Consider the following 25,930-nt stretch of genomic DNA (forward strand, 5'->3'; position numbering starts at 1 on the left):
CCATCTGTAGATGTCTGCTGCTGGTGCTGGGCCTTGGAGTGCTCAGATAGAGGTACAGGAACTGGGCTTAGCTGTTGCTTGTATGAGCAGACTTAGGAGGGTGTAAAGCCTGTGTCTAGCCCAGCCCTTCTTATGGAAAAACCATTTTACCAACTTGTGTGGGCCTGTAAGTTGGATGGGGCAGAATGCTAGGTAATTGTCAATGCAGGACCTAACCTTGTGAGCCAAGTTGATGGAGATTCAGATATGGTTCCTCTGCACTGTGGCTCTGTATGGGGGAGAGCTCAGAAAAGGTACAATGGCTGCTGTCTGCAGTTCTGCCTGGGAGGAAACTGTACCCCCAGCTCTTGTGTGATGCCAGATACTTTAGTTCCTCCCTCTATGCCATGGGGCCCCTTCAAGGTACTGCCCTAGAGCTGGGGTCCCGGAAGAAGTGAGTCGGAGTAAGTCTGTGTAAGGTACAAGGTCCACTAAGAGTAGAGGACTGAGAATCCCACAGTTTATTCCACCAACTCAGCCCCCACTGGTTTTTACAGACAGAAATTATGGGGATTTATCTCCTGGCACTGGAACCCTGGGTTGGGTGGTCTGGTGTGGGGCTGGGATCCCTTGCTCCCTAGACACCCCTCCATATTATATCCACCAACATGGGTTTGGAACCAGATGGTTCCGGGTTTGCGCCCCTCCATTCCCCCCGCCCATCTGGATGAATGTGGTTTCTTTAATTCCTTAGTTGTCAGACTTCCATACAGCTTGATTTTTCTGATGATTCTGAGTAATACGTGTTTTGCAATGTAACTGTGGTTGTATGACAAGGCTAGCTGCATTTACCTATGCCTCCATGAATTGCTTTTTGTTTCAGACATATCTCATTATGGAAGAGTCAATAAATAAGAGTTAATTAAAATGTATTCTTTGTGAAAATACAAGTTATTCTTTCATTTTTACTAAAATCTAAAATAAAAGATCCTATAATAAAATTTGTGTAAGGATACAAATTTGTATAAGGAATATTAATTTGTATAAGGATATAGGAAATTGTGGTACACTTGATTTCCCTCAAGCTTAAAGTTTGCATTTCACAAATAAAAATATGTAGTGTGCAAGAAGTTAATTTTCATCTAGTTTAGAACATTTCCCTATTTCAAAACAAAGTTAAAATTACAAGATTTACAGGAAACCTTGTTTAACATAGCTCAAAGTTATAATGGCACCAAAGTTACATCATCTATGTGGGTTTGAGAGGCCAAGAATTACTTTTCCCCTATCAAAGCCTCAGGAACTTTCTTCCCTTTTGACTAGCAAAGAAAGGATAGTGTTTACCAGTCCCTCATTTCCTGCAATAGCAATAGCAAGGAACAGTAATAATGGAAATGAACTCAGCTGTGTGATTTTAGGAACAGTTACAAATTAGGTATTTGTCTTAAGGACTGCCTGTCTAGTTGAGACTTTTCAGAAGAGCAAAATCTTGTCAATTTTGAAGAAGTCGATCATGTAGGTTTGCCAAAATTAGCCAAATATTCTGGTTATTAAATATTGTAAAAGAAATGTTATATTATCTTTAAATAATATGTATGCTTATAGTGAGCTATAAAATTGAGAAGGGAAAAGGGGAAACAAATTCTTGTGGAAGTTAAGAAATTATACTACTATACAGAATGACATTGAGTAACCTGCTTTCTGGAGAAGCTACAGGAGCAACTTGACCTTGAGGGCATTTATTAATAGTCCTACTCTAGGAAGTAAGTAACTTCTTCCTCCTCATAAGTAAATGTGACATGGTCATTGCCCTCATACTGCATGAGAAACTTGCAAGACAGAGAGATAAGTTAGAGTAAGGTGATAATGGTTGCATTGAAAAGCTTTGTGTTTTTATTAAAGTTATGTTCTTAGTAAAGTTTAAGAAGGCTAAAAACATACAAATATGTTTATAAATCCAAAGAAAATTAAAGGGGATTGGAGAAGTACAAGTATCTATTGTATTGATTGAAATTCTTTTTCAGAGTGAAACAATTTGCATAAATAGCTAGAATAACCACACAATAAATGACTCTAAAAGGTAAAGAGGACTTTTTTTTTAGTTGAAGAGCTGATAATTAATTGTAAAGGAGCTAACCTAGTCAATAACTACTGAACATCTACTATATTCTGAGCACTATTTCATTTCAGGCACTAGGAAAACAACAGTGATCAGACCAACAAATGTTCTTTACCTTTTGGAGCTCATAGTCTAGTGGAATTGGGGCATCCATATCAATGGCATTTTATGATAATTGTTATACCTCCTTAATATAACTGTTTATAGTTATGAAAAAATAAAACAAGTAGCCCTGGCTGATGTGGCTTAGTGTATTGTGTGCCGGCCTGTGAACCAAAGGGTCGCTGGTTTGATTCCTACTCAGGGCACATGCCTGAGTTGCGGGCCAGGTCCCCAGTAGGGGGTGCACAAGAGGCAACCAAACACTGATGTTTCTCTCCCTCCTTTCTCCTCTCTCTAAAAAAAATAATTAAAATTTTTTAAATAAAAAGGCTGGTAAAGTGAATTACTTTATTGATTTAACTCAAAATGACTTTATATTTAAAGAATTTCTATATTTAAGTAATTAGTATCATCTCTATATTTTTAAAGTTCTATATTATCTATGGTTTTGCTGTCATACACTTAGATTTAACATACGTACAAACATTTTAATATCTTTTCCTAATCCTAATAGCTCCCATTTTGTGGTTATAGTATGGGGGGGAAAAAGAAAAATTAAAGTCTGTGGAACTTATTGTTCTCTTCTTCCCTTCCCTCTTCCTACCCCTTCTTCACTTCCTACCCTTAAAATACCAGGAATACTTTTATTCTGGAGTGACCTTTCTGACCAGCTAAGTTTTTAAAAATTACATAACAGTTTTAATTTAACTGTTTGTTTGTTTTGCAAAATTGCTTATCTTTTGCAAATAATAGTTCTTTTGGTAATTTTACCATTTAAATGTCTTCAAATAAGAAGGCAGTCTTTACCATCTGTTCCTGGATGGTGTGAGAGTAGGGTAAAAAATAGCTTGATTTTTGGCAGAATTTCTTTGAGCTTTCTGATTTTGTACACTCTTAATTTAGAGGCACAAGTATTAAGTTTATAAAATTACTTTTTCCATTCATTTGAGATGGAATTAAAGAAATGATAGGAGTAGGATTAAAAATAGAAGACAGAAAAAATTCAAAATCTTGGCTACAGGTCACACTTATAGTGAACGACAGTATCAGGATTCAAATCTAAATCTCTTTGACTGAAAAGCCTTTGATCTTCTGTAATACCATGTACCACTTCAACATTTCCACTATTCAGTATCATACAGACTAGAAATGTAGGTAAATTAATACTTGTTGGCTATTAAATTTGGGGAAAAGGAAATGATAACATTTAAGTACTGCAACAAATATTAAAGGGCTTGCTTTAAGAAGAAGAGGGGGAGGAGGGGAAAAGGGGTAGAAGAGGAAAAAACAAACAGGAAAACAGTCTAACAATAAAATGGCACTACATACATATCTATCAATAATCACTTTAAATATAAATGGCTTAAATGATCTGACCAGAGGCATAGGATAGTTGAATGGATAAAAAAAATAAGGCCCATATATATGTTACCTCCAAGAGACCCATCTCAGATTAAAAGATATTCAGAGAAAAAAAGTAAAGGGATGGAAAAAGATATTTCATGCAAATGGAAAATTAAAAAGATAAAGCTGGGATACCAGTACTTATATCCAACAAAATAAACTTTAAAACCAAGACTATAGTAAGAGACAAAGGACTCTACATAATTATAAAGGGAACAATCTAACAAAAGGATATAACCCTAGTAAACATGTATGCACCAACATAGGAGCACCTGAAGATGTGAAGCAAATGTTGATGGACAAAAAGGGAGAGATCGGCAGAAGTACAGTCATAGTTAGGAATTTTAACACTCCACTGACTTTAATGGATAGGTATTCCAGGCAGAAAATCAGCTAGGAGACAGCAGCCTTAAATGACACACTAGATTAAATGTATTTAATTGATATTTTCAGAGCATTTCACCCCAAAACACCAGAATATACATACTTATCAAATGCATTTGGAATGTTTTCTAGGACAGACCCCCTGTTAGGACAAGTCTCAACAAATTTGAGAAGATTGAAAACATATCAAGCATCTTCTCTTATCACAATGCTATGAAACTAGAAATCAATCAAAAGAAGAACGCTGGAAAACACACAAAGATATGGCAGCTAAATAACATGTTATTAAACAATGAATGGGTCAACAATAAGATCAAGGAAGAAATCAAAAGATACCTTGATTTCTTTCAAAATCTTATTCCAAATCGGTGAGACACTGGGAAAGCAATCCTAAGGTGGAAGTTCATAGCAGTACAGGCCTGTCTCAAAAAAAAAAAAAAAAAAAAAAAAAAAAAAAAAAAAACACACAAGAAAAAACTCAAATAAACAATCTAACCTCACACTTAAAAGAACTTGAAAAGGAACAACAAAGTCCAAAGTTGAGTAGAAGGAATGAAGTAACAGATTAGAGCAGAAATAAATAAAATAGAGTTTTAAAAAATGATAACAAAAGATCAATGAATCCAAGAGCTTGTTCTTTGAAAAGATAAACAAGATGGGCAAACCTTTAAACAGACTCATCAAGAAAAAAAAAAGAAAGGACCCAAATAAAATCAGAAATGAAAGAGGAGTAACAACTGACATCAAGGAAATACAAAGGATTGTAAGAATATATTTTGAACAATTATATGCCAACAAACTGGACAACCTGGATAAAATGCACAAATTCCTGGAAATATACAGTCTTCCAAAACTGAATCAGAGAATCTGAATAGATAATGAAACTGAAGCAGTAATCACAAAATTGCCAACAAACAAAAGCCCTGAACCAGATGGTTTCACAGGTGAATTTTACCAGACATTCCAAGAACTAACACCTTTCCTTCTCAAAACAATTTCACGAAATTCAAGGGGAAGTAAGGCCCCAAACTCATTTTATGAGGCTAGCATTATCCTAATTCCAAAACCAGATAAAGACACTACAAAGAAAGAAAATTATAGGCCAATACTCTAATGAACACAGACACTAAAATCCTCAACAAACTATAAGCAAACTGAATACAGCAATGCATCAGAAAGATGGTACACCTTGATCAAGTGGAATTTATTCTGGAAATTCCAGGATGGTACAGCATTCACAAATCAATAAATGTGATACACCACAAACAAAAAATGAAGGATAAAAACTACATGATCATATCAATACATACAGAAGAAAGCTTTTGATAAAATCCAGCACCCATTTATGATCAAAACTCTCAGCAAAGTGAGAATAGAAGGAACATTCCTAAACATAATAAAGGCCATATATGACAAGCACACTGCCAGCATCATACTCAACTGGCAAAACTACAAGCATTCCCTTTAAGATCGGGAACAAGACAGGAATGTTGGCTTTCATCTCTCTTATTCAACATAGTACTGGACATCCTAGCCACAGCAATAAGACAAGAAGAAGAAATAAAAGGCATCCAATTTGGAAAAGAAGAAGTAAAACTGTCATTATTTGTAGATGACAGGATACTGTACATAGAGAACCACAAAAATTCCACCAAGAAACTACTAGAACTGATAAATAAATTCAGTGAAGTAGCAATATACAAAATTAATATTCAGAAATCAGTTGCCCTTTTATTTTTTATTTCTTTAAAGATTTTATTTATTAATTTTAGAGAGAGGGGAAGCGAAGGAGAAAGAAAGGGAGAGAAACATCAATGTGTGGTTGCCTCTTGCTCACCGCTGACTGGGGACCTGGCCCGCAACCCAGGCCGGTGCCCTGAATGGGAATCAAACCAAAGAGCCTTTGGTTCCCAGGCTGGCACTCATTCCATTGAGCCACACCCAACCAGGGTTACACATTTGTATGCCAATAATGAACTAACAGAAAGGGAAATTAAGAAAACAATCCCATTCACAATTATTGCAAAAAGAAAGAAATACCTAGGAATAAACCTAACCAAGGATGTAAAAGACCTGTACTCAGAAAATTATAAGACACTGGAGAAAGAAAATGAAGGAGATACAAATAAGTGGAAGCACATACCATGTTCATGGATAGGAAGAATTAACAATGTTAAAAAGTCCATAGTACCCAAAGCAATGTATAGATTCAATGTAATTCCTGTCAAGATTCTAGGACCATAGTTCACAGAACTAGAACAAATATTTCAAAAATGTATATGGGACCATGAAAGGCCACACATAGCAACAGCAAACCTGAGAAAGAAGAACAAAGTTGGAGGAATCACTCTACCTAATAACTGTACTACAGGGCCATAGTAGTCAAAACAGCCTAGTAGTGGCATAAATACAGACATATAGATCAGTGGAACAGAATAAAGAGCCCAGAAATAAACCCACACCTTTATAGTCAATTAATATTGGGCAAAGGAAGCAAACACATACAATGAGCTACAGATAGTCTATTCAATAAATGATGTTGGAAAAAATTGGACAGATACATGCATAAAAATGAAACTAGACCACCTTCTTAAACTACACACAAGAATAAATTCAAAATAGATCAAAGATTTAAATGTTAGACCCAAAACCACAAAAATCCTAGAAGAAAACATAGCAGAATCTCGGATGTTGCTTGTAGAAATTTTTTTATCATCTATATCTCCCCCAGGGAATGGAGACAAGAGAAAAAAATAAACAAATGGGACTTCATCAAACTAAAATGTTTTTGCACAACAGTGGAAATCATCACAAAATAAAAAGACAACTACAAAATGGGAGAACATGTTCATTGATACATCTGATAAAGGGTTAATATCCAAAATTTACAAAGAACTTCCAAAACTAAACGCCAAAAAAATTCCAACCAGTGAAAAAATGGGCAAAGGACTTGAATAGACACTTCTCCAAAGACGACATCCAGGTGACCAGTGGACATTTGGAGAGAAAGATTCTCAGTGTCACTAATCATCAGAGAAATACAAATTAAATTAATACAAATAAAATTTAATACAAATTAAAACCACAATGAGTTACCATCTCACACCTGTCAGAGTGACTATCATCAGTAAATCAACAAGTGCTAACGATGTGGAGAAAGAGGAACCCTAGTGCACTGTTGGTGAGAATGTAGACTGGTATAGCCACTGTGGAAAGCAGTATGGAGATACCTCGAAAAGTTGAACTTGGATCTGCCTTTTGATCCAGCTGTCCCACTTCTGGGAATATATCCAAAGGAACCCAAAACACTAATTAGAAAGAACGTAAGCACCCCTATGTTCATTACAGAGTTATTTACAATGGCCAAGATATGGAAGCAGCGCAAGTATCCTTCAATAGATGAGTGGATAAAACAACTATGGGACATTTACACAATGGAATTCTACTTAGCTAAAATTAGAAGAAAATTTTACCCTTTCCAACAGTGTGGATGGACCTGGAGAACATTATACTATATGCAATAAGCCAGTCAAATACCATATGATTTCACTCATATGTGGAATATAATGAACAAACTGAACTAACAAGCAAAACAGAGACAGACTCATAGATGAAGAACAGGTGACAGCTAGTGGAGGGGGAGGTTAGGTTGTAGGGGGATTGAGGAATGGACTTGGGCAACAGTGCTGGGGGAAGGAGGTATAAGGGGACTAAATAGTAATGGAGAAATATATAATAAAGATTAAGTTTAAAGAAGAAAATGATATTCATTGCACACATTTTTAATAATACCATGTTAAATGTAATATATGCTAACTTGCAGAACACTTTCCATTCACAACCTCATTTGAGATAAGATTGCCATTCCTTAATACACCTATAGCTTGGGAGAAATACATGACATGGTAATGTGGTAACTATCATCTCATGAAGTAAGTTTTCAGTTTAGTTAAAAACAAAATTTATTGTCTAAAAGCACATATATACTCTATTCTTGGTTCTGTAGATTTAGTCTAACATCCTTTAGAATTACACTCTCATGAGAGAGATTATTAGTGTAGGCTTTATGGATAAAGAATTTAGAGTCCGGCAAGTGTCAGGTGCTTAGGAGTTTATACTTTCTCAGCATTACCTGGGACTCTTTTAAAAAATAAACTTTTAGAAAAAGTACCTCCTTTTATTGTGATAAAGTATATATAACATAAAATTTACCATTTTGACCATATTTTTGGTGTATAGCTCAGTGGCACTAATCACCTTTACCTTTTTTAGCAACCCTCACCACCATCTATTTCCAGAACTTTATTTCATCCCAAACTAAATCTCTATACACATTAAACAATAACTCTCCATTCTTTTCTAACTCTAGCCCCCCACCCATAGCCACTATTCTACTTTCTGTCTCTATGAATTTGACTATGGTTATTCAAATAAGTGGAAACATACAATATTTATCTTTTTGAGATTGACGTATTTCACTTAGTTTGTCTTCAAGATTTATCCATGTTATATCATGTATCAGAATTCATTTCATATCTGAATATTGCATTGTGTGTATGTACCCCATTTTTTTCCCATTCATTTAGTAGTAAATACTTGGAGTGCATGTACTTTTTAGCTATTGTGAATAATGCTTCTTTGAACATTAGTGTACTGATATATGTCAGAGTTATTGTTTACCGTTCTTTTGAGTTAATTTTTGTATATGGTGTAAGGATATCATTCCTGGTCTCTACCCACTAAATGCTAGTAGCAGCATGCCTCTCTCAGAACAACCACCAAAAAATGTACCGAGACATTACCAAATGAGAACCAGGATGCAAAGTTGTTTTAAAATTGAGAGCCATTCTTTCAAAGTAAGATTTATACCAAGGCCATAATTGACTTAAGTACTTCACTAGGGGAGACAACTGGTTTTTTTCCTTCCTCAATTTACGAATTAGAGTTATTATTATGAAGCTAGAATAGTCTAGTCTGGCAGTTCTATTGTTCATTAAGGAAAGGGAATAGTAATAAGGTCTCTTCTCATTCATTGTTAGTAGTATTACAGTTTCTTTGAGTTAAATATGTTGCTTCATTCCCATAGTCATCAAATAGTTCATTGTGTCCCAGACACAAAACAATAGTTATTTCTGGCCTGGAATATCCAGATGATTCAATAGAAAAATGATTCCTATATATAAAAGATTAAGATAATGAAATCAGGTCAGTTAAGAAACATGAGATGATTGTATTTAGAGTAATTATTCAATATTGTAACCATAATATTTCAGTGATGTTTATTATACCCCCGTATCTTTTAATTAAAAAGTCGTTTTTCCTAAAATTTGTTTTCCTACTTCCTTATTTTATTATTTATTTTATTACAGTTGTCCCAATTTTTTCCCTTCTCCCTACCCAGCCCACCCCTGTCACCTGCAGTCAATCCTCTCTCTGTTGTCCATGTCCATGAGTCAGTCATACATATTCCTTGGCTAATCCCTTCTCCGTCTTTCCCCTATCCCACGTCTCCCTCCTCCACTCCCACAGCTATCAGTCTATGCCATGTTTCCATGTCTCAATTCTTTTTTTCTCGTTATGTGTTCATTAGATTCCAGTTATAAGTAAGGTTACATGCTATTTGTCTTTTGCTGTCTGGCTTATTTAATTTAGCATAATAATCTCCATTTCCATCCATGCTATCCCAAAAGGTAGTACTTCCTTCTTTCCTTCTGCTGCTTAGTATTCCACTGTGTAAATGTACCACAATTTTTTTAATCCATTCATGTACTGATGGCATTTAGACTGTTACCAACACTTGGCTGTGTGAACATAGGAGTGCATACATTCTTTTGAAGTGGTGTTTCAGTGTTGTTAGGGTATATTCAGTAGTGGAATTGCTGGGTCATAAGGTAGTTCCATTTTTAATTTTTGGAGGAAATTTCATACTATTTTCCACAGTGTCTGCACCAGTCTGCATTCCCCACCCTCCCACTAATAGAGCACTAGAATTCGCTTTTCTTCACATCCTTGTCAGCACTTGTTGTTTGCTGATTTATTAATGATGGCCACTTTGACCGGCATGAAGTGATATCTCATTGTGGTTTTAATTTGTTAATCAGCTTAACAATAACCCCCAACCTTCAGACCAACTGTGGTTTTAATTTGTGTCTCTCTGATGGCTAGTGGTGTTAAGCATTTTTTCCATGTGTTTATGGGTCATCTATATGTCTTCCTTGAAGAAGTGTCTGTTTGGGTCCTTTGCCCATTTTTTAAAATATATTTTATTGATTATGCTATTACAGTTGTCCCATTTTCCCCCCTTCACTCCCCTCCACCCTGTACACCCTCTCCCACCCATATCCCCCCTTTAGTCATGTCCATGTGTCATACTTATAAGTTCTTTAGCTTCTACATTTCCCATACTATTCTTACCCTCCCCCTATCTATTTTCAACCTACAATCTATGCTACTTATTCTCTGTACCTTTTCCCCCTCTCTCCTCCTCCCACTCCCCTGTTGCTAACCCTTCATGTGATCTCCATTTCTGTGGTTCTGTTCCTGTTCTAGTTGTTTGCTTAGTTTCTTTTGGTTTTGCTTTAGGTGTGGTTGTTAATAATTGTGCCTTTGCTGTCCTTTTACTATACATGTTTTTTATTTATCTTCTTTTCTTAGATAAGTCCCTTTAACATTTCATAAAATAAGGGCTTGGTGATGATGAACTCCTTGAACTTGACCTTATCTGAGAAGCACTTTATGTGCCCTTCCATTCTAAATGAAAGCTTTGCTGAATAGATAATCTGGGATATAGGTCCTTGTCTTTCATGACTTGGAATACTTCTTTCCAGCTTCTTCTTGCCTGTTAGGTCTCTTTTGAGAACTCAGCTGACAGTCTGATGGGAACTCCTTTGTAGGTGACTGTCCCCTTATCTCTTGCTGCTTCTAGGATTCTGTCCTTCATTTTTACGTTGGCTAATGTAATTATGATGTGCCTTGGTGTGTTTCTTCTTGGGTCCAACTTCTTTGGGACTCTCTGAGCTTCCTGGACTTCCTGGAAGTCTATTTCCTTTTCCAGAATGGGGAAGTTCTCCTTTATTATTTGTTCAAATACGTGCTCAATCTCTTGCTTTTCCTCTTCCCCTTCTGGTACCCCTATAATTCGGATGTTGGAACGTTTAAAGATGTCCTGGAGGTTCCTAAGCTTCTCCTCATTTTTTGAATTCTTATTTCCCTGTTCTTCCCTGATTGGTTGTTGTTTTCTTCCTTCTGGTTCACTCTATTGTTTTGAGTCCAAGTTTCCTTCCCATCACTATTGGTTCTCCGTGCATCTTCCTTCATCTCTTTTATGGTAACCTGCATTTTTTCGTCTAATTTGTGACCAAAATCAACCAATTCTGTGAGCTTCCTGATCACCAGTGTTTTGAATTGTGCATCTGATAGATTGGCTATCTCTTGGTCGATCAAAAGGGTGAGTCCTGGAGCATTGATCTGTTCTTCTGTTTGAGACATGTGTCTCTCTCTCTCTCTCTCTCTCTCTCTCTCTCTCTCTTTTGTTCTGGTCGCTCCTGTTACAGTGAGGGGCAGAGCCTTAGGTGTTCACTGGGGCTGGGCACCCCAGTCGCTAGATTGTGACATTGTATGTGGGGGTGGGGGCGGGGGTGGGAGGGAACAGTGGCAGTAGCTCCGTTCTCCTGGGACCTCAGTCCTTTCTCTGGGATCCTGGGTTGCGTGCTCTGCCCTGGTCCACAATCTCTGCCTCACGGGGTGTGCCAGCCGCCGCTTGCGTACTCAGGGTCCACCCGCTGCGATCTTGCACGCCCCAGATGCCTTATGTGCTCCCAGTGCCTTATGCGCCCAATTCTCCCTGTTCTCCACACGCCCGGCTGCTCCTCTCTGCCCCTTCTACTGGTCTGGATGAACGGGTCTACTTCAACTTCTTGGCTGTCTGACTTCCATTCAGATAAATTCTGTCAGTTCTGGGTGCCATTCTGCCTCTAAATTGTTGTTGTTCCAATCTTGGTTGTGCGCAGAGGTACGGTGTGTCCACCTCTGCCTCCATCTTGCTGGAAGAGTCTCTGCCCATTTTTTAATCCCAATCCCATCCCCCCTCCCACCTTCCCCACTTCCCTCCCATTACCACCCTCCCCTTAGCTTATGACCATGTGTCCTTTAAGTTTGTTCCTGTGAACCCTTCCCACTGTCCCCTTAAATTTCCTCTTCTCTCCCCTCCTGTCACCGGAGGTTTTTCTATATTTTGGAGATTAAACCCTTGTCAGGTGTATCATTGGCAAATATGTTCTCCTATACAGTGAGTTTCCTTTTCATTTTGATGATGGTTTCTTTAGTCATGCAGAAACTTTTTAATTTGATGTAGTTCACTTTGTTTCTGTATTTCTCTTGCCCTAGCAGATATATCAGCAAAAATATTGCTACATGAGATCTGAAATTTACTGTCTATGTTTTCCTCTAGGACTTTTATGGTATCACAACTTATATTAAGGCCTTTATCCATTTTGAGTTTATTCTGGTTTATGGTGTAAGTTGAGGGTCTACTCTCACTTTTTTGCATGTACCAGTCTAGTTCTTCCAATACCACTTATTGAAGAGACTGTTTTTACTCCATTGTATGCTTGTTGCCCCCTTTCTTGAATACTAATTGATACATGGATGTATTTCTGGGCTCTCTATTCTGTTCCTTTGATATATGCATCTGTTCTTACGCCGGTAGCAGGCTGTCTTGATTACAGTGACCTTGCAGTATAGTTTAATATCAGGTATTGTGATTCCTCCAGCTTTGTTCTTCTTTTTCAAGGTTGCTGAGGCTATTTGAGGTCCTTTTTTGGTTCCATATAAATTTTTGAAATATTTGTTCTAGACCTGTGAAATATGCCATTGGTATTTTAATAGGAATTGCATTGAATCTATAGATTGCTTTGGGTAGTATGGACATTTTAATTGTGTTAATTCTTCCAATCCATGAACATGGTATGTGCTTCTATTTATTTGTATTTCCCTCAATTTTTTTCTTCAGTGTTCTGTAGTCTTCCAAGTGCAGATCTTTTACCTCCTTGGTTAAATTTATTCTTAGGTACTTTATTTTTCTTGTTGCTATAGTAAATGGGATTTTTTTCTTAGTTTATATTTCTAATAATTCATTGTTGGTGTACAAGAATGCCTTTGATTTCTGAATAATAACTTCGCATCCCATTACTTTGTCAAATTCACTTTTTAGGTCGAGTAGTTTTTTTGGTGGAGCCTATTGGGTTTTCTATGTACACTATCATGTCGTCTGCGAATAATGACAGTTTTACTTGCTCCTTTTCAGTTTGGGTTTATTCTGGTTTATGGTATAAGTTGAGGGTCTAGTCTCCTTTTTTTGCATGTACCAGTCTAGTTCTAATTCCTTTTTTTTTTATGCCTTTTATTCCTTTTTTGTCTAATCGCTGTGGCTAGAACTTCCATTACTATATTGAATAAGAGTGATTAAAGCAGTGCCCTTGTCTTGCTCCTGATCTTAAGGGAAATGCATTTATTTTTTGCCCATTGAGCATGATGTTGGTAGTAGGTAAAAACTTGTTTTTAGAATTCACTCTCTATAACAAGCTCAAAGGAAGATAGTAGTAGCATTAGTTTCATATAGTATTTTTTGTGTAATGAAGATTTAAGCATTGTCATGTATGGCTTTATATTATTAAGTATATATAAGCCTTGCCCACCTTCAAGTTTATAACTCTTAAAAATCCTGTATGCATATATTTTTAAAATTTTATATATTCATTCATTCATTCATTCATTTATTCATTCCTCACCTAAGGATATACTTATTGCTTTTAGAGAGAGGGGAAAGGAGGGAGAAAGAGAGGGATAGAATCATTGATGTGAGAGAAGAACATCAATATGAGAGAGAAATACTGATTGGTTGCCTTTCATACGTGCCTGACTGAGGACCGTACATGCAATCTTTCAGTTTTTGGGATGATGTCCAGCCAGCTGAGCCACACTGTCCAGTTTCCCTTTTTCCTTACAGTCATTTCATAAATACCTCATTGAGTTGTTCCTTAATCACTTGATTCAGGAAAGGTAGCTAGTCTGAAAATATAGTTCAAAATACTCTGCTTCTTATAACTTAATCTTACACATAGTGAGTGAGGGGGGAGGATACCAATCATCTAGATTTTAGATTGAGTAAAAATATTTCAGTACCAAATTATTCCAGGACTCCAGGATTCCAGTATTCCAGGATTACTAAGAAGCAACCTTGATTCCTAGTTTGCTATAGAGCATATTAACAAACACAATACTCTATTTGAAACTAATCGACTTTGGTTACAATTCGTTATGCTATAATTTCTGAAAAGCCTTTTGTAGTCCTAACTGCCTTTGCATATTTTATGCTGTGGTATTCTAAAACAAACCTTAGTAATACTTGCCTGTAATATGCAGATTAAATGTGAGATACAAATTGTAATAATAAGTGATTTTGAAGTAAGATCATTGTTTTACAGAATTATACATGATCACTATCAATTGATTAATTATCCTAATAAAGCGTACTATAATATGACTCACCCCATTTGGAATTTGTGATTTGCAAGTTACTTGTTTGTAAGAAACCATTAGTAGTTGGTTTAGAATCTTTGTTTCACTTTATTTTTACATTAAATTTGAAGTGAACTATTAATTTTGTTTTTATTTCTAGCTGTAGCACCAGTTGTACCTGATTTAAGTAGTGACATTGATACAAGTAATTTTGATGACTTGGAAGAAGATAAAGGAGATGAGGAAACATTCCCTATACCTAAAGCTTTTGTTGGCAATCAACTCCCTTTTGTAGGATTTACCTATTATAGCAACCGTAGGTAAGTATGATTTTAGGGACAGGTACTAATTTGTGTAGTCCTGTTGTTTTCTTAGGGACATCTAAAAATCATTTTAAGAGCTTTAAGGTAGATTTTAATGGTATAAAAAGAGATATTTTAATATTCCATTTTTCAGCAATGTGTGATACTTTAGTATTACATATTTAATTTCTTTCAGACTCATCCACGTTCAGGATATCAGTTTTCAGAAATTCTTTGTTTTTGATACACTATACTACTTAAAGTTATAGCAATTAATAGGTTAAAAGATTCTGTTAATACTAATATTTTGGATAATCTTGTTATCCAAAGAGTTCTGGCTTTATAAAATACATTTGGGAACAGCATACAGTTTTCTAGTATTATCCTAACTGTATTGATAATACCAAAGGCCTATAATTTTTAGTTCTTCAAAAATTATGATCCCTCCCCAAAACTGCTAAATGAATTCACCATGTCTTACAACGTGTAAGACGTTGTGGCCTTAAATTAGGCAAATAACTTTGACCTTTTATGCCTCTATTTCCTCAAAAATAGGGAAGATGATTATGATGATAGTGATAATACTAGTTTCATAGGGTTGTTGTAAGGGTTAAGTAAATCAAAACAGTAATATACTTAGGACAATGCTTTACATGGAATAAGCAGTCAGTATTAACTGTTATTAATAGTACGAGCTAATGTTAGCTTTAGTGTTTTCATGTGCACTTCAGATATAGGTTAAACATTTAATATTATTTCCTTGGCTGAGCATTTATTTATTCATTCATTCAACAAGCATATTTGACATCTCTTTGTGAGGTGTATTACTAAGCACCTAGGTACAGGGAAAGAATGAGTAAGTTATATAGTACCTTCTCTTGAGATGTTCATATCCTAGCAAGAATATGGATAAATTATATAATATAGGTTGGAAAGAACTACACAATAGAAATCTAAACAAAGTGCTGTACCAATATATAGTGAGCCATATGGCAACATTTACTGGGTATGTCAAATCTACTTAATTAAATTTATGTTTAAAGTATATACTTTTAATTAAATTATATTCCATCAGAGTGGCATTAGATATTTTAATTGCTTTGAGTAATTATTAAGTTTGTGGTTATTATAAGTTAACCTTATTATAAAGTGAAGCCTTTTGTCATTTTAGTCATAGCTTTTTAATAAGAGCGAATTCAGGTCAAGTTTAGAAAACACGAAGGCAATTTAGTTCTGGCTCATGCATTTGTATCGTAACCTAAATGTAAGACAGTATTGGATACTTTTTGTTGTATCCCCAGTCAGGTAGGTAATTTGAGTTTTGACCCTTAGAAAAGTCCCATATTTTAATTCTTTTTCCTCCTAACACTCCATGAGTATAATATTATAGCTATTTTATATTGAAATAAATACACAGAAAAGCTTTAAAGCAGTTTTTGCTGAAACATTCCACTTTTAAAAAAATTTTTATCAATTATTCTCTGGCTTGGTTTCTGAAACACTTGACATGTTGATATAAACAACCCCCAATGTTTTTTGGATTTTCTGTAGATAATTGCAGTTAATTACTTTATTCAAAGGTCATCTATACAAAGCTAATTTGAATTAGATAAACATTATACTATTTGTACTATGTTGTCATACACTTGATTATGTTCTCTGGTTTTTCTCTTGTATTCTTCATATGTTGCATATCTCAAACTAACTTTCTGGTTCTTAAAAGTAGAAATTGAACTGTGTTTTTAAGCACCACTACTTTATTGAGTAATATACTATTGTTTAGTAAATGCATTTAGATTATGTGAATGGTCAAGGGGACAGTTACTCTTAATAAAGAAAAAAATCAGAAAAGTATTGATTAGCCATATTATAATATATCTAATATTATAGGACTGTACAATACAGGAATAAGTATAATTTTGAATTACTGGTGTAAAATAGAAAACTTCTGAAATTGTTACTCCTGAAATCTAAACATATTTTTGATTACCAAGGGCAGAGATCTTTATTGCTGAAGTATAGCTGAATTAAAAATTATTTTAAAAATAGCCTTAAACTTTTTCACTACATTACTAATAATCTAACACCTCTTTCATTTAAAAAAGTTAACTGAATTACCAGATTTTATATAAAAGCAACAATATGCAAAAGAACCTTGAAAGAAAAAAAAAAAGAAGTAGAAGAGCAAATGGATGGGTACCGTTGGTGTTCTTACATTCCCAGTGCTGCACTCAGGAAAACTTGTCAACTTTGTAGAAGGCTAAATGTCAACTTCACTTATATAGCATGTTAAATTTAGAAGGTATCTTATAGATCAAACAGCATAATCTCTTACCTAATTCAGATTCTACTGGCATTGCTATATATTTTTATTTACATTACATAATGTAGAATTTTGCACTGAATTTATGAATTACTTAATAGTCAATGGAATTAAATTGCAGTACATCTAAAGTTTGTCATTTGTCACATGGGACCTTTTCTCTACCAATCTACTACATAGCTGCTGTTGTCTCTTGATTATTTTATTCTCTAGCTGATCTGAATAATTTTCCAAGGAAAACATAGGAAGTGATATATTTTCCTACTGTTTCTTTTAGAAAATTGTTATATATATTTAATGGTAGTTAAAGGACATTTGATTATCTTCTGTCTTTCACTATTAATATCTAGTACATTAACAACTGCCCCACAACAGCTGTAAAGTATACTGTCGTTATTTGGTGTCTTTTTGAGAGAGTTCTGGTTAACCAAGGCTGAGGCTATAGTAGTGGCAATAGTAGATGTAGTAATAATAGTGTAATAGTTATAGCAAGGTAGAAGTAGCAGGGGCAGCATGGCAACAGCAACCTTACCTGTACTCCATTTTTGAAAGCAGAGCAGGTACAATACTGAATAAAAAATAAACATGTAGTATTTGTTAATCATTGTTATTGGTCATTAGACAGTTTTATGTTTTACTTGTAACATCTTTTTTCCTTTCAGATACTTATCTTCAGCAAATCCTAATGATAACAGAACTAGTTCCAACACAGATAAAAGCTTGGTAGGTATTTTCTTACTCTTTTTTAAAAAGTTATCTTGTGGATAATGTATTTTGCATGTATGATATTAAGTAAAGTTATATTGCTTCTGAATATGTAGTGAACTTAAATTTCTTTTTATTTTGCCTTTTAATCAGTTTTTAATTTTTTAATATCAGTTGACATACAGTGTTATATTAGTTTTAGGTGTACACCCCAGTGGTTAGATATTATATAACTTATTAAGTGATTATCCTGATAAATCTCATACCCATCTGACACCATACAGTTATTAGAATATTATTGACTGTATTCCCTATGCCGTGCCTATTCTGTAACCAGTTTATAATTCTTAATCCCTTCACTTTTTTCACCCATCCTCTCAACCCCTTCCCATCTAGCAACTGTCAAAATGGTGAACTTAAAATTTTTTCATTTATTTTTATTAGTGACACTATTACAGATGTCCCCATTTTCCCCTCCTTAGCCCACCTCCACCCAGTCCCCAACCCCGTTCCCTCTGACCATCACCACACTTGTTGTCTGTGTCCATGGGTCATGCATATATGTTCTTTGTATTATTCTTTTCCTTTTCCTCATTCAGTTACTCCTCCTCCCTCCCCTCTAACAGTTGTCAATCTGTTCCATGTATCCATGCCTCTGTTTCTATTGTGTTAATTAGATTCCACATATAAGTGAGATCATGTGGTATTTGTCTTTCTCTGACTGGCATATTTCACTTAGCACAATAATCTCCAGGTCTATGCTGACACAAAAGGTAAAAGTTCCTTCTTGTGGTGAACTTAAATTTTTATAGATTTTTATAGTACTTTTACCTACTGTCTGTTCTCTAGTTTGATTTCTTGCCTAAATATCAAATGGGATATTACATGTGAGGGCAGATGATAAACTGTAAATTGCTACACAGATGGGTAGTTTGGTCTTTCTAATCCCTTGGGATTAGGAATTTATGATAAATCAATGTATCGGTAAGGGTCTTGACAGGAAAATAGATGACACATTCAAAAGATTTAAATGAGGAGAGTTCTGTATATGTGATAAAATATGCTTAACACAAAATTGACCATTTTAACCAGTTTATAAATGTATAGCTCAGTCGCATTAAGCACCTTCACATTGTTAGGCAACTATTAACCACCGTCCATCTCCAGAACCTTTTCTTCATCCAGACTAAAACTTTATATCCATTAAACTCCCCATTTCTCCCTCCCCCATCTTCCTAGTAACCATTATTCTATTTTCTATCTCTCCGAATTTGACTACCTTAGGTACCTCATATAAGTGGACTCACATAATTTTTTACTTTTTGTGATTGGTTTATTTCACTTAGCATAATGTCCTCAAGGTTCATCTTTGTAGAATGTATCAGTTTTATTCCTTTTTGAGGCCAAATATATTCTATTAAATGTATAAATTACATTTTGTTTATTCATTCATTAAATGAAGAGAGTTTAATGAAGAGACTATTAACAGTGGTAGGAGCAGGATCAAGGGAAGCAATAAATAAAGGATGCTAAAGCACCCAATGATTAACAAGGAGAAGTCATTGCCCCTAGTCTGAAGGAACTAGGAGAGGCAAATCTTGTTGCTACAGCTCTGCGCAAACAAAATCATAAAAGAGGGGCATAGAAGATAGAACACTACCAGAACCACAGTAATTCAAGAGGAGTGTGGGGAGAGTGAACAGAACTTCATTTTTCCCACTTTCTGATTTCCTATTGCTCTTCCCTGTAGGCTGAAAACAACCTTAAAATTATAGGGCAACAGAATGCAGGTCATCCAGTCTGACAGTCTGATGGATCTTCAGTGAGAAAAGGGAGAAGGGGGCAAATGGAGACTACTGGTTTGTCCACTGAAAATTAGTGGAAGTAAATATTAGAGACATGAGTCCTTTCTGTTTTCGTATAGATTCAGGAGATAGAGGTTAAAGTAAAAATCTTGCTTGCTTACTTTTGAAAATGTCCTTTTGGGTAATCCAAATCTTTCTTACAAATATCAGAAATAATTATCTGGCCATTCTTAGATAATTTTTAAACTCTATCTACTATAATTGACATAATTGTAACTGAGGAGGTAAATAACAGTCATTTTTTTAGAAGCTTGATATAATTCTTCTCTTTCTCCTTGATATTTTAACTCTTAAGTGTAAGAGAACATGTGATAAGGGAAGGGGGGAAAAAGAGAAATGAACTATGTGAGTACCTGTTAACTGTTTGGGTCTTTTTCTCTTAAATTCTCTTTCTAGTAGAGTTATTTGCCAAGTTATATAGCTAACAAGAGCTCATTAGTCTTTAACATTTAATCACCTTTGACCTATGGAAGGTGACAATAAGGAGGTCTTGCAACCTAGCTCTCAGTGTGTTACTTACCTGTAGGATCAATAGTACATCAGGACTTCAAAAAATATTCAGTGGAATCATGTTTTAGGGGGCTGATCTCTTTTGTTGGTGATTGCCATAACTTTCTTTCAGTGGCTTTTGCCTTTTTATCTTTTGGTCTGGTAAGATCACAGGGGAAGAAGAAAACATTGGCATGCCTAGTATTTCTGTTCATCTAGAAGTAAATATAAAAGTCAGCTAATTTAATTTTTAACTCTTCCTTGAAAGCCTTCTAGCAGAGAAGCTAGTGAACAACTTTGTGATTGCCCAATACAATGAATAATTTTCATTCCATAACTTAATTTTCTGTTTTACTGCATTTGTCACTAATTTCTTCTCCTTAGAAGTGTTTATAACTTTTTCCTGTTCTCATTCTTAGTTTCTTTTTTCTTTCTGCCTCTTTGGATTTTATTTTCAGTCCACTTTGCAGATTCTCTTCTCCCCTCCTCGCATCCTTTTTCCTTCTTCCCTCTCTCCCCCTTTAATTACTAAATGTTTCTCAGGGTGGTTCCGATCTTGGCTCTCTGTTCATGTTCTGTAGGTAATCTCATATATATCCAGCTTTTTCCTCTGAGCTCCATACCTGAATCTCCTTTTTCTCTCTAACTGGGCTTCTCTTTGTACACATCTCTCAGGCACCTCAACCTATGCTAAACCTAAACGCAGTTCTTCTCTCTCCATACCCTTCCCAGCAGTTCTTATTGTTACTGGCATTTGTAATGGTACTCTGTTCTTATTTCTAATCAGTTGTTAGGTTATAAATTCTGCCTTCTAATTTGCACAGTTACGTATTACCTCCCCTCATTCCTCTAGCCTCTGCCTTGTATCAGACCTCTATACTCTTTTGCCTAAACTATTTCAATAACTTATTAAGTGGTTGCTTTGTCTAGAATTTTTCTACCCTCTAATCTGATCACCTTATTACTGAAATGATGTTTCTAAAATGGCAGTACTATGTTATTTTTCTTTTTAAAATGCTTATATATTTAAGCCGTCTACTCCTTCTCTTGCATACAAAGATCATGGTCCTGCTCACCTTTCAGGTGTTAATGTTATTTGTTCTCCCTGTTGTATTATGTGTTCTGCCTGTAGTTAGTTTCTTTCAATCTCCCAAATATATCGTGTTTTCTTCTGCCTCTACTTTTGCAAGGCTCAAATGCCTTCCTTCTACCATCTTTTCCGCTTGGTAAGTATGATTAATCTTGTAGGTTTCATCTCAAACTTTATATCTTCCTGAGAGAATTGGATGTGACTTACATTCATAACATTTTACATGTAATTTTATTATCACTTACTACATTATATTGTAATTTTTGTGTATGTGTCTATGGGTGACTATAGGTTCTTTCCATACTCTCATTCTCCCATGCTTCACTATTTAACTGTTAGCTTAATAAGAACAGTTAACCAAATCTTTTTTTATTTTTGTATTACTATTCCCCCCATGGTGCCTGACATATGGGTAGGTGTTGGGGGAAAATACTTGTTAAATTAATAATGAAATGTCAGATAGAAAGGAAAATGGTAAGATTGAATCAAACAATTCCCACATAAACTGTGTAAAATGGTAACATAAACTTACTATTTTTAAATTCTCTATGAATATTCTTAGTAGAATGAGTTTTGTTTTGTTTTCAATTAAAGCAGGAAAGTTTGCAGAAAACAATTTATAAGCTGGAAGAACAGCTACATAATGAAATGCAGTTAAAAGATGAAATGGAGCAGAAGTGCAGGTAAGAGAGTAATTATGTTTTTTACATTAAAAGTTGTACAGCAAAGCTTATTTAAAGCTTGCACTCTGTAAACACTGGAAAATAAGCAGAAGTAAGATGGGGATATAAAGGTTACTACTGATACACAGTCAGTGAAGAATGTTTTGGTTAGAATTGGAAAGTAATATGTATGTTGGCATTAGTTATAAAGGTATTTTCCTCAGAATATAAAATGCATTTGTTCCCCTAAGGTATTTATTAAAAAACTCTATGGTGTTGATTCATTTTGTACCCGATTTATTGCTTTTCTCTCCTATTTTAATTAGATAGCTGAAAGAGCAGATTAGTTTGCATTACATAAGATGCTTTCTAAAATGTAAATATTGTTGAAGATTAAAATTCACTAAGTTTCAGATACAGACATTCTGTTTTCCACTATGATCTTTTTAGGGCAGTAATCAGATTTTTTTCCATGAGTCTAAATTTAATAAGAGTGTATATTTATGAAAAAATACATTATTTTAAATAACCTAGCATAATGGTGAGTTACTATTACTTAGAACTTTTTATAATTACATTTTTAGTGGATATATTGAATAAATGAAATACAGAGGTAGTATAGAAATAAAGTATGCAACAAATGGAATATGGAAAACTGGCAATTTTGTGATCAGGGTAAAAGAAAACAAGTAAAATTCTCACTGCATACCATTCCTGATAGATTAAGTAGTTAAGCACATAATGCAGATCTCTCTTTAGAACAGCATTTGATTAAAAGTAAATAACTGATGCTAGGATTTGCAATGGATTTCTAAGTATAAAATACAGAAATAAGGGGAGGAAATAAATAGATGCTATTGCATATGCGTTGAGAAGTTGCTACATCCAAAAAATACTATAATCAAAAGGTAAATGACAAAAGTAGTGGTGGTGATGATGGTAGGGATCTTTTTGACGAAGAAAATAAGAATGGCCAAAGTGGCCAGTAATCACATGAAAATGGGGGAGGAGGGATGCGGGTGGCTAGGATTAGAGTCTGGGAAGATCAACAGAATCTAGAATTTGGATGACTTTGTTTTTGACAAGCTAAGAAATTTGTAATTTTTACCCTAAGGTTGATGGGAAAACATTGAAAGTTATTAAACTAAGAAGTTTAAAAAAAAAAACTCTTAGAAATAGAAGTAAAAATCTGATCAAATTTGCTTTTTAAAAAGAAGTCTCGTTAGTTGGCAGCACTTGACATTTATTAATTCGATTATATGGGAATGAGGGAAGAAGATGAGTCAAGGATGATTCCCAGGTGGTATCCTTCACTAAGGGACACTTGGAGAAGAAGCAGATTAGTATTGTAGGTAGGGGTATGGAGCAGAGGGAATAAGTGTAGTTCTGGAAATGCAGAATATAGTATTTGATGAGATATCCATGGAAACGGTTGTATATATAAATTTGAAGCTCAGAATTCTGTTCAGGGCCAAAGAAAATAAATTGTGATGAAGATCATACACTTTCAGTTTATCTTAAATTGCACAAGTTGCTAGTGGGTATATTCAATGAGATATATATAGATATATATATAGAGAGAGAGAGAGATATAGATATATATATGCCACCTTTCATTTTGTTTATTTAATCTTGTACTAAAAGTTAAATGACTAATTTTTATTTAGTAGCCAGTATTGCATAAGTGACATTAGGGGTCCTTAACCTGGAATTCATAAAGGGTCCATGAATGGTATTTGAGGTCTTTAAACTTAAATGAGAAGGTGATAATATTTTCTCTAACTTATAAGTGAAATTCGGCATTTCCTTTCGTTATGAGCATAGGCAATAATTTGCAATAACTGAATTTTTATCACCAATAGAAATTATAAATATTTTATTATAATACAGTTATCTCTAAATATGATTTGTGCTCACTGCTACTTTGAAATTATTGCCATTAGATCTTGTGATTTAATAAATTAACAAAAAAGCACACACATTACTAAATCACACATTTTTTAAGTTTATGACTATATTTAAGTATAAGCTTTGCTTTTTTTAATCCCATGATTTTATTTTATGCTTCTAAAAATATTATTCTGAGAAAAGGCAATAGGCTTCATCAAACTGCCAAAGAGATCCACAGCACAAAAAATGTTGTGAAATCTTAGTTAAATGGAACAGAAAGAAGTGTGGGGTTCCACCCATGGTCAAAAAATAAACATATTTCTAATCTATAATGCTTTTGTTTTTACAGAACTTCAAACATTAAACTAGACAAGATAATGAAAGAATTGGATGAAGAGGTACTTTTTGTTTTCTAATGAAACATGTTCCTTTATAAGAGTTCCCCCCCTTTTTCAGATTGTTTCATTTCATAAGAAAATTAGTTTGAACTTTATAGGTTGAAATATAAAGAATTATGATGAGAGCTCCACGTAGGAGTTGCAGGTTCAAGTAATGTAGATTAGATTATACTTTAGTTTCTTCTGTAATTTTATTGTAGAACACTTGAAATTTTAGCATAAAAATTTCATTTCAGTTGTGATATTTGCAAATCAGTGACAAAGGAGCAAAAGAATCAAGATCAGAAATTGAATCTGCAGCTGTAACCAAAAAAGACAAATAGGAAAGAGAAAAGAATACAATTTCAAAAGGACTGATTAACAATTTCATGTGAACAAATGGGAAATAATATTGATTTTAAAATTATGTGTGTTTTCCATTGTCATCTAACATGTTTTTATTATCAGAGAAATATAGCATAAACATTTCTTGATACAGATGTTTGTTTGCAAATATGTAATACATTTTCATTCCCTTTGGTTAACTTGTAAAAGTCTTTCTACCACATGTATGAAGGTCCTTTGAAAAGACATATACTTTCTGTCATCTTCTGCTCTTTGATTATTTCCTTTGACCTTTTAGATTCAATCTTTTTAATGGTTTTTGTGCTGTCTTAATTTTCTGTCCTATTAAGGAATAGTGTTAGTGGTAGGGTTTTGTTGCTTTCTTTTCTCATTTGTAGCTTTGGATATACATATAGTTATCTGAGAAGATTTAGATAATATTTTACCAATCTGCCATTAATCATTGTGTACTCAGCCTAGCACCACTTATTTGATAATAAGTATTTAAGAAATATATATTTGATAATAAGTAACAAATCCTTTTTGCATATCCTCCACTTTTTATTCCATTTCTGAAACCGATAAAATTCAAGTGTGCTAGTAGATTCAAGTTATTCAGCTTTCCAATTCAAGGTAGAAAAGAGGTCTTAACTATAACATTGGAATATAATAGTCCTCCCTTGTCTGCTAGGAATATGTTTCAAAACCCCTAGTGGATTCCTGAAACACCCAATATACTATGCTTTTTTCTTTTATATACATCCCTTTTCACTTAAAGGAACCACTTTATGGCTTTCCTTGGACATATCTGAATTGCCACCATCACATCTCTTGAGCTTTGGGGCCGTTATTAAGTAAAACCATGATCACTGTGATACCATGACTGTTTGATAACCAGGATGGGGAGCCTATACAGACAGCATCGGTATGCTGGACAAAGGGATGATTCACATCCCAGGCAGTACAGTGTGAGATTTTATCACATTGCTCAGAATTGTGTACAGTTGAAAACTTAGGAATTGTTTATTCCTGGAATTTTCCACTTAATATTTCTGGACTTAGTTGACTGCAGGTAACTGAAACTGTGGAAAATGAAACCATGGAAAATGAAACCACAGATAATGGACTGCTATAATCTTGCTTCTGAAAAAATGGAGTAAAAGTACTTTTCCCCTATTTCCCCTACAAAGTACAGCTGAAAAATCCTTGACATTAATTATAAGACAAATGTAAAAAAGATTCTGAATGGTAAAGAGAAAGCAGACCAGCTAGAGGACTTGGGTCCCAAGAAATGACACAGAAACAAGTACTATGGATTTTGTTTTCACAGCATATATCCCAGACTGTGTGCTGGAGAAACCAGCAATCTGGAAACA

The 25,930-nt window shown here is 34.6% G+C and overlaps 1 protein-coding gene across 2 annotated transcripts in view; it reads left to right on the forward strand.

Annotated features, from left to right (window-relative positions):
* Nucleotides 1-25,930, forward strand: part of ROCK1 (Rho associated coiled-coil containing protein kinase 1) — a 158,547-nt gene that overhangs the window by 62,994 nt on the left and 69,623 nt on the right. The window contains exons 10-13 of one of the 2 annotated variants that reach the window (XM_028524517.2): nucleotides 14,667-14,826; nucleotides 17,794-17,854; nucleotides 21,875-21,963; nucleotides 24,182-24,230. In XM_028524517.2, coding sequence (XP_028380318.1) covers nucleotides 14,667-14,826; nucleotides 17,794-17,854; nucleotides 21,875-21,963; nucleotides 24,182-24,230 — 359 coding nt within the window. The remainder of the gene's footprint in view (nucleotides 1-14,666; nucleotides 14,827-17,793; nucleotides 17,855-21,874; nucleotides 21,964-24,181; nucleotides 24,231-25,930) is intronic. The other variant, XM_036009232.1, reaches the window with a different exon arrangement.

The sequence above is a fragment of the Phyllostomus discolor genome, chromosome 9 (assembly GCF_004126475.2).
Source record: "Phyllostomus discolor isolate MPI-MPIP mPhyDis1 chromosome 9, mPhyDis1.pri.v3, whole genome shotgun sequence".
NCBI lineage: Eukaryota > Metazoa > Chordata > Mammalia > Chiroptera > Phyllostomidae > Phyllostomus > Phyllostomus discolor.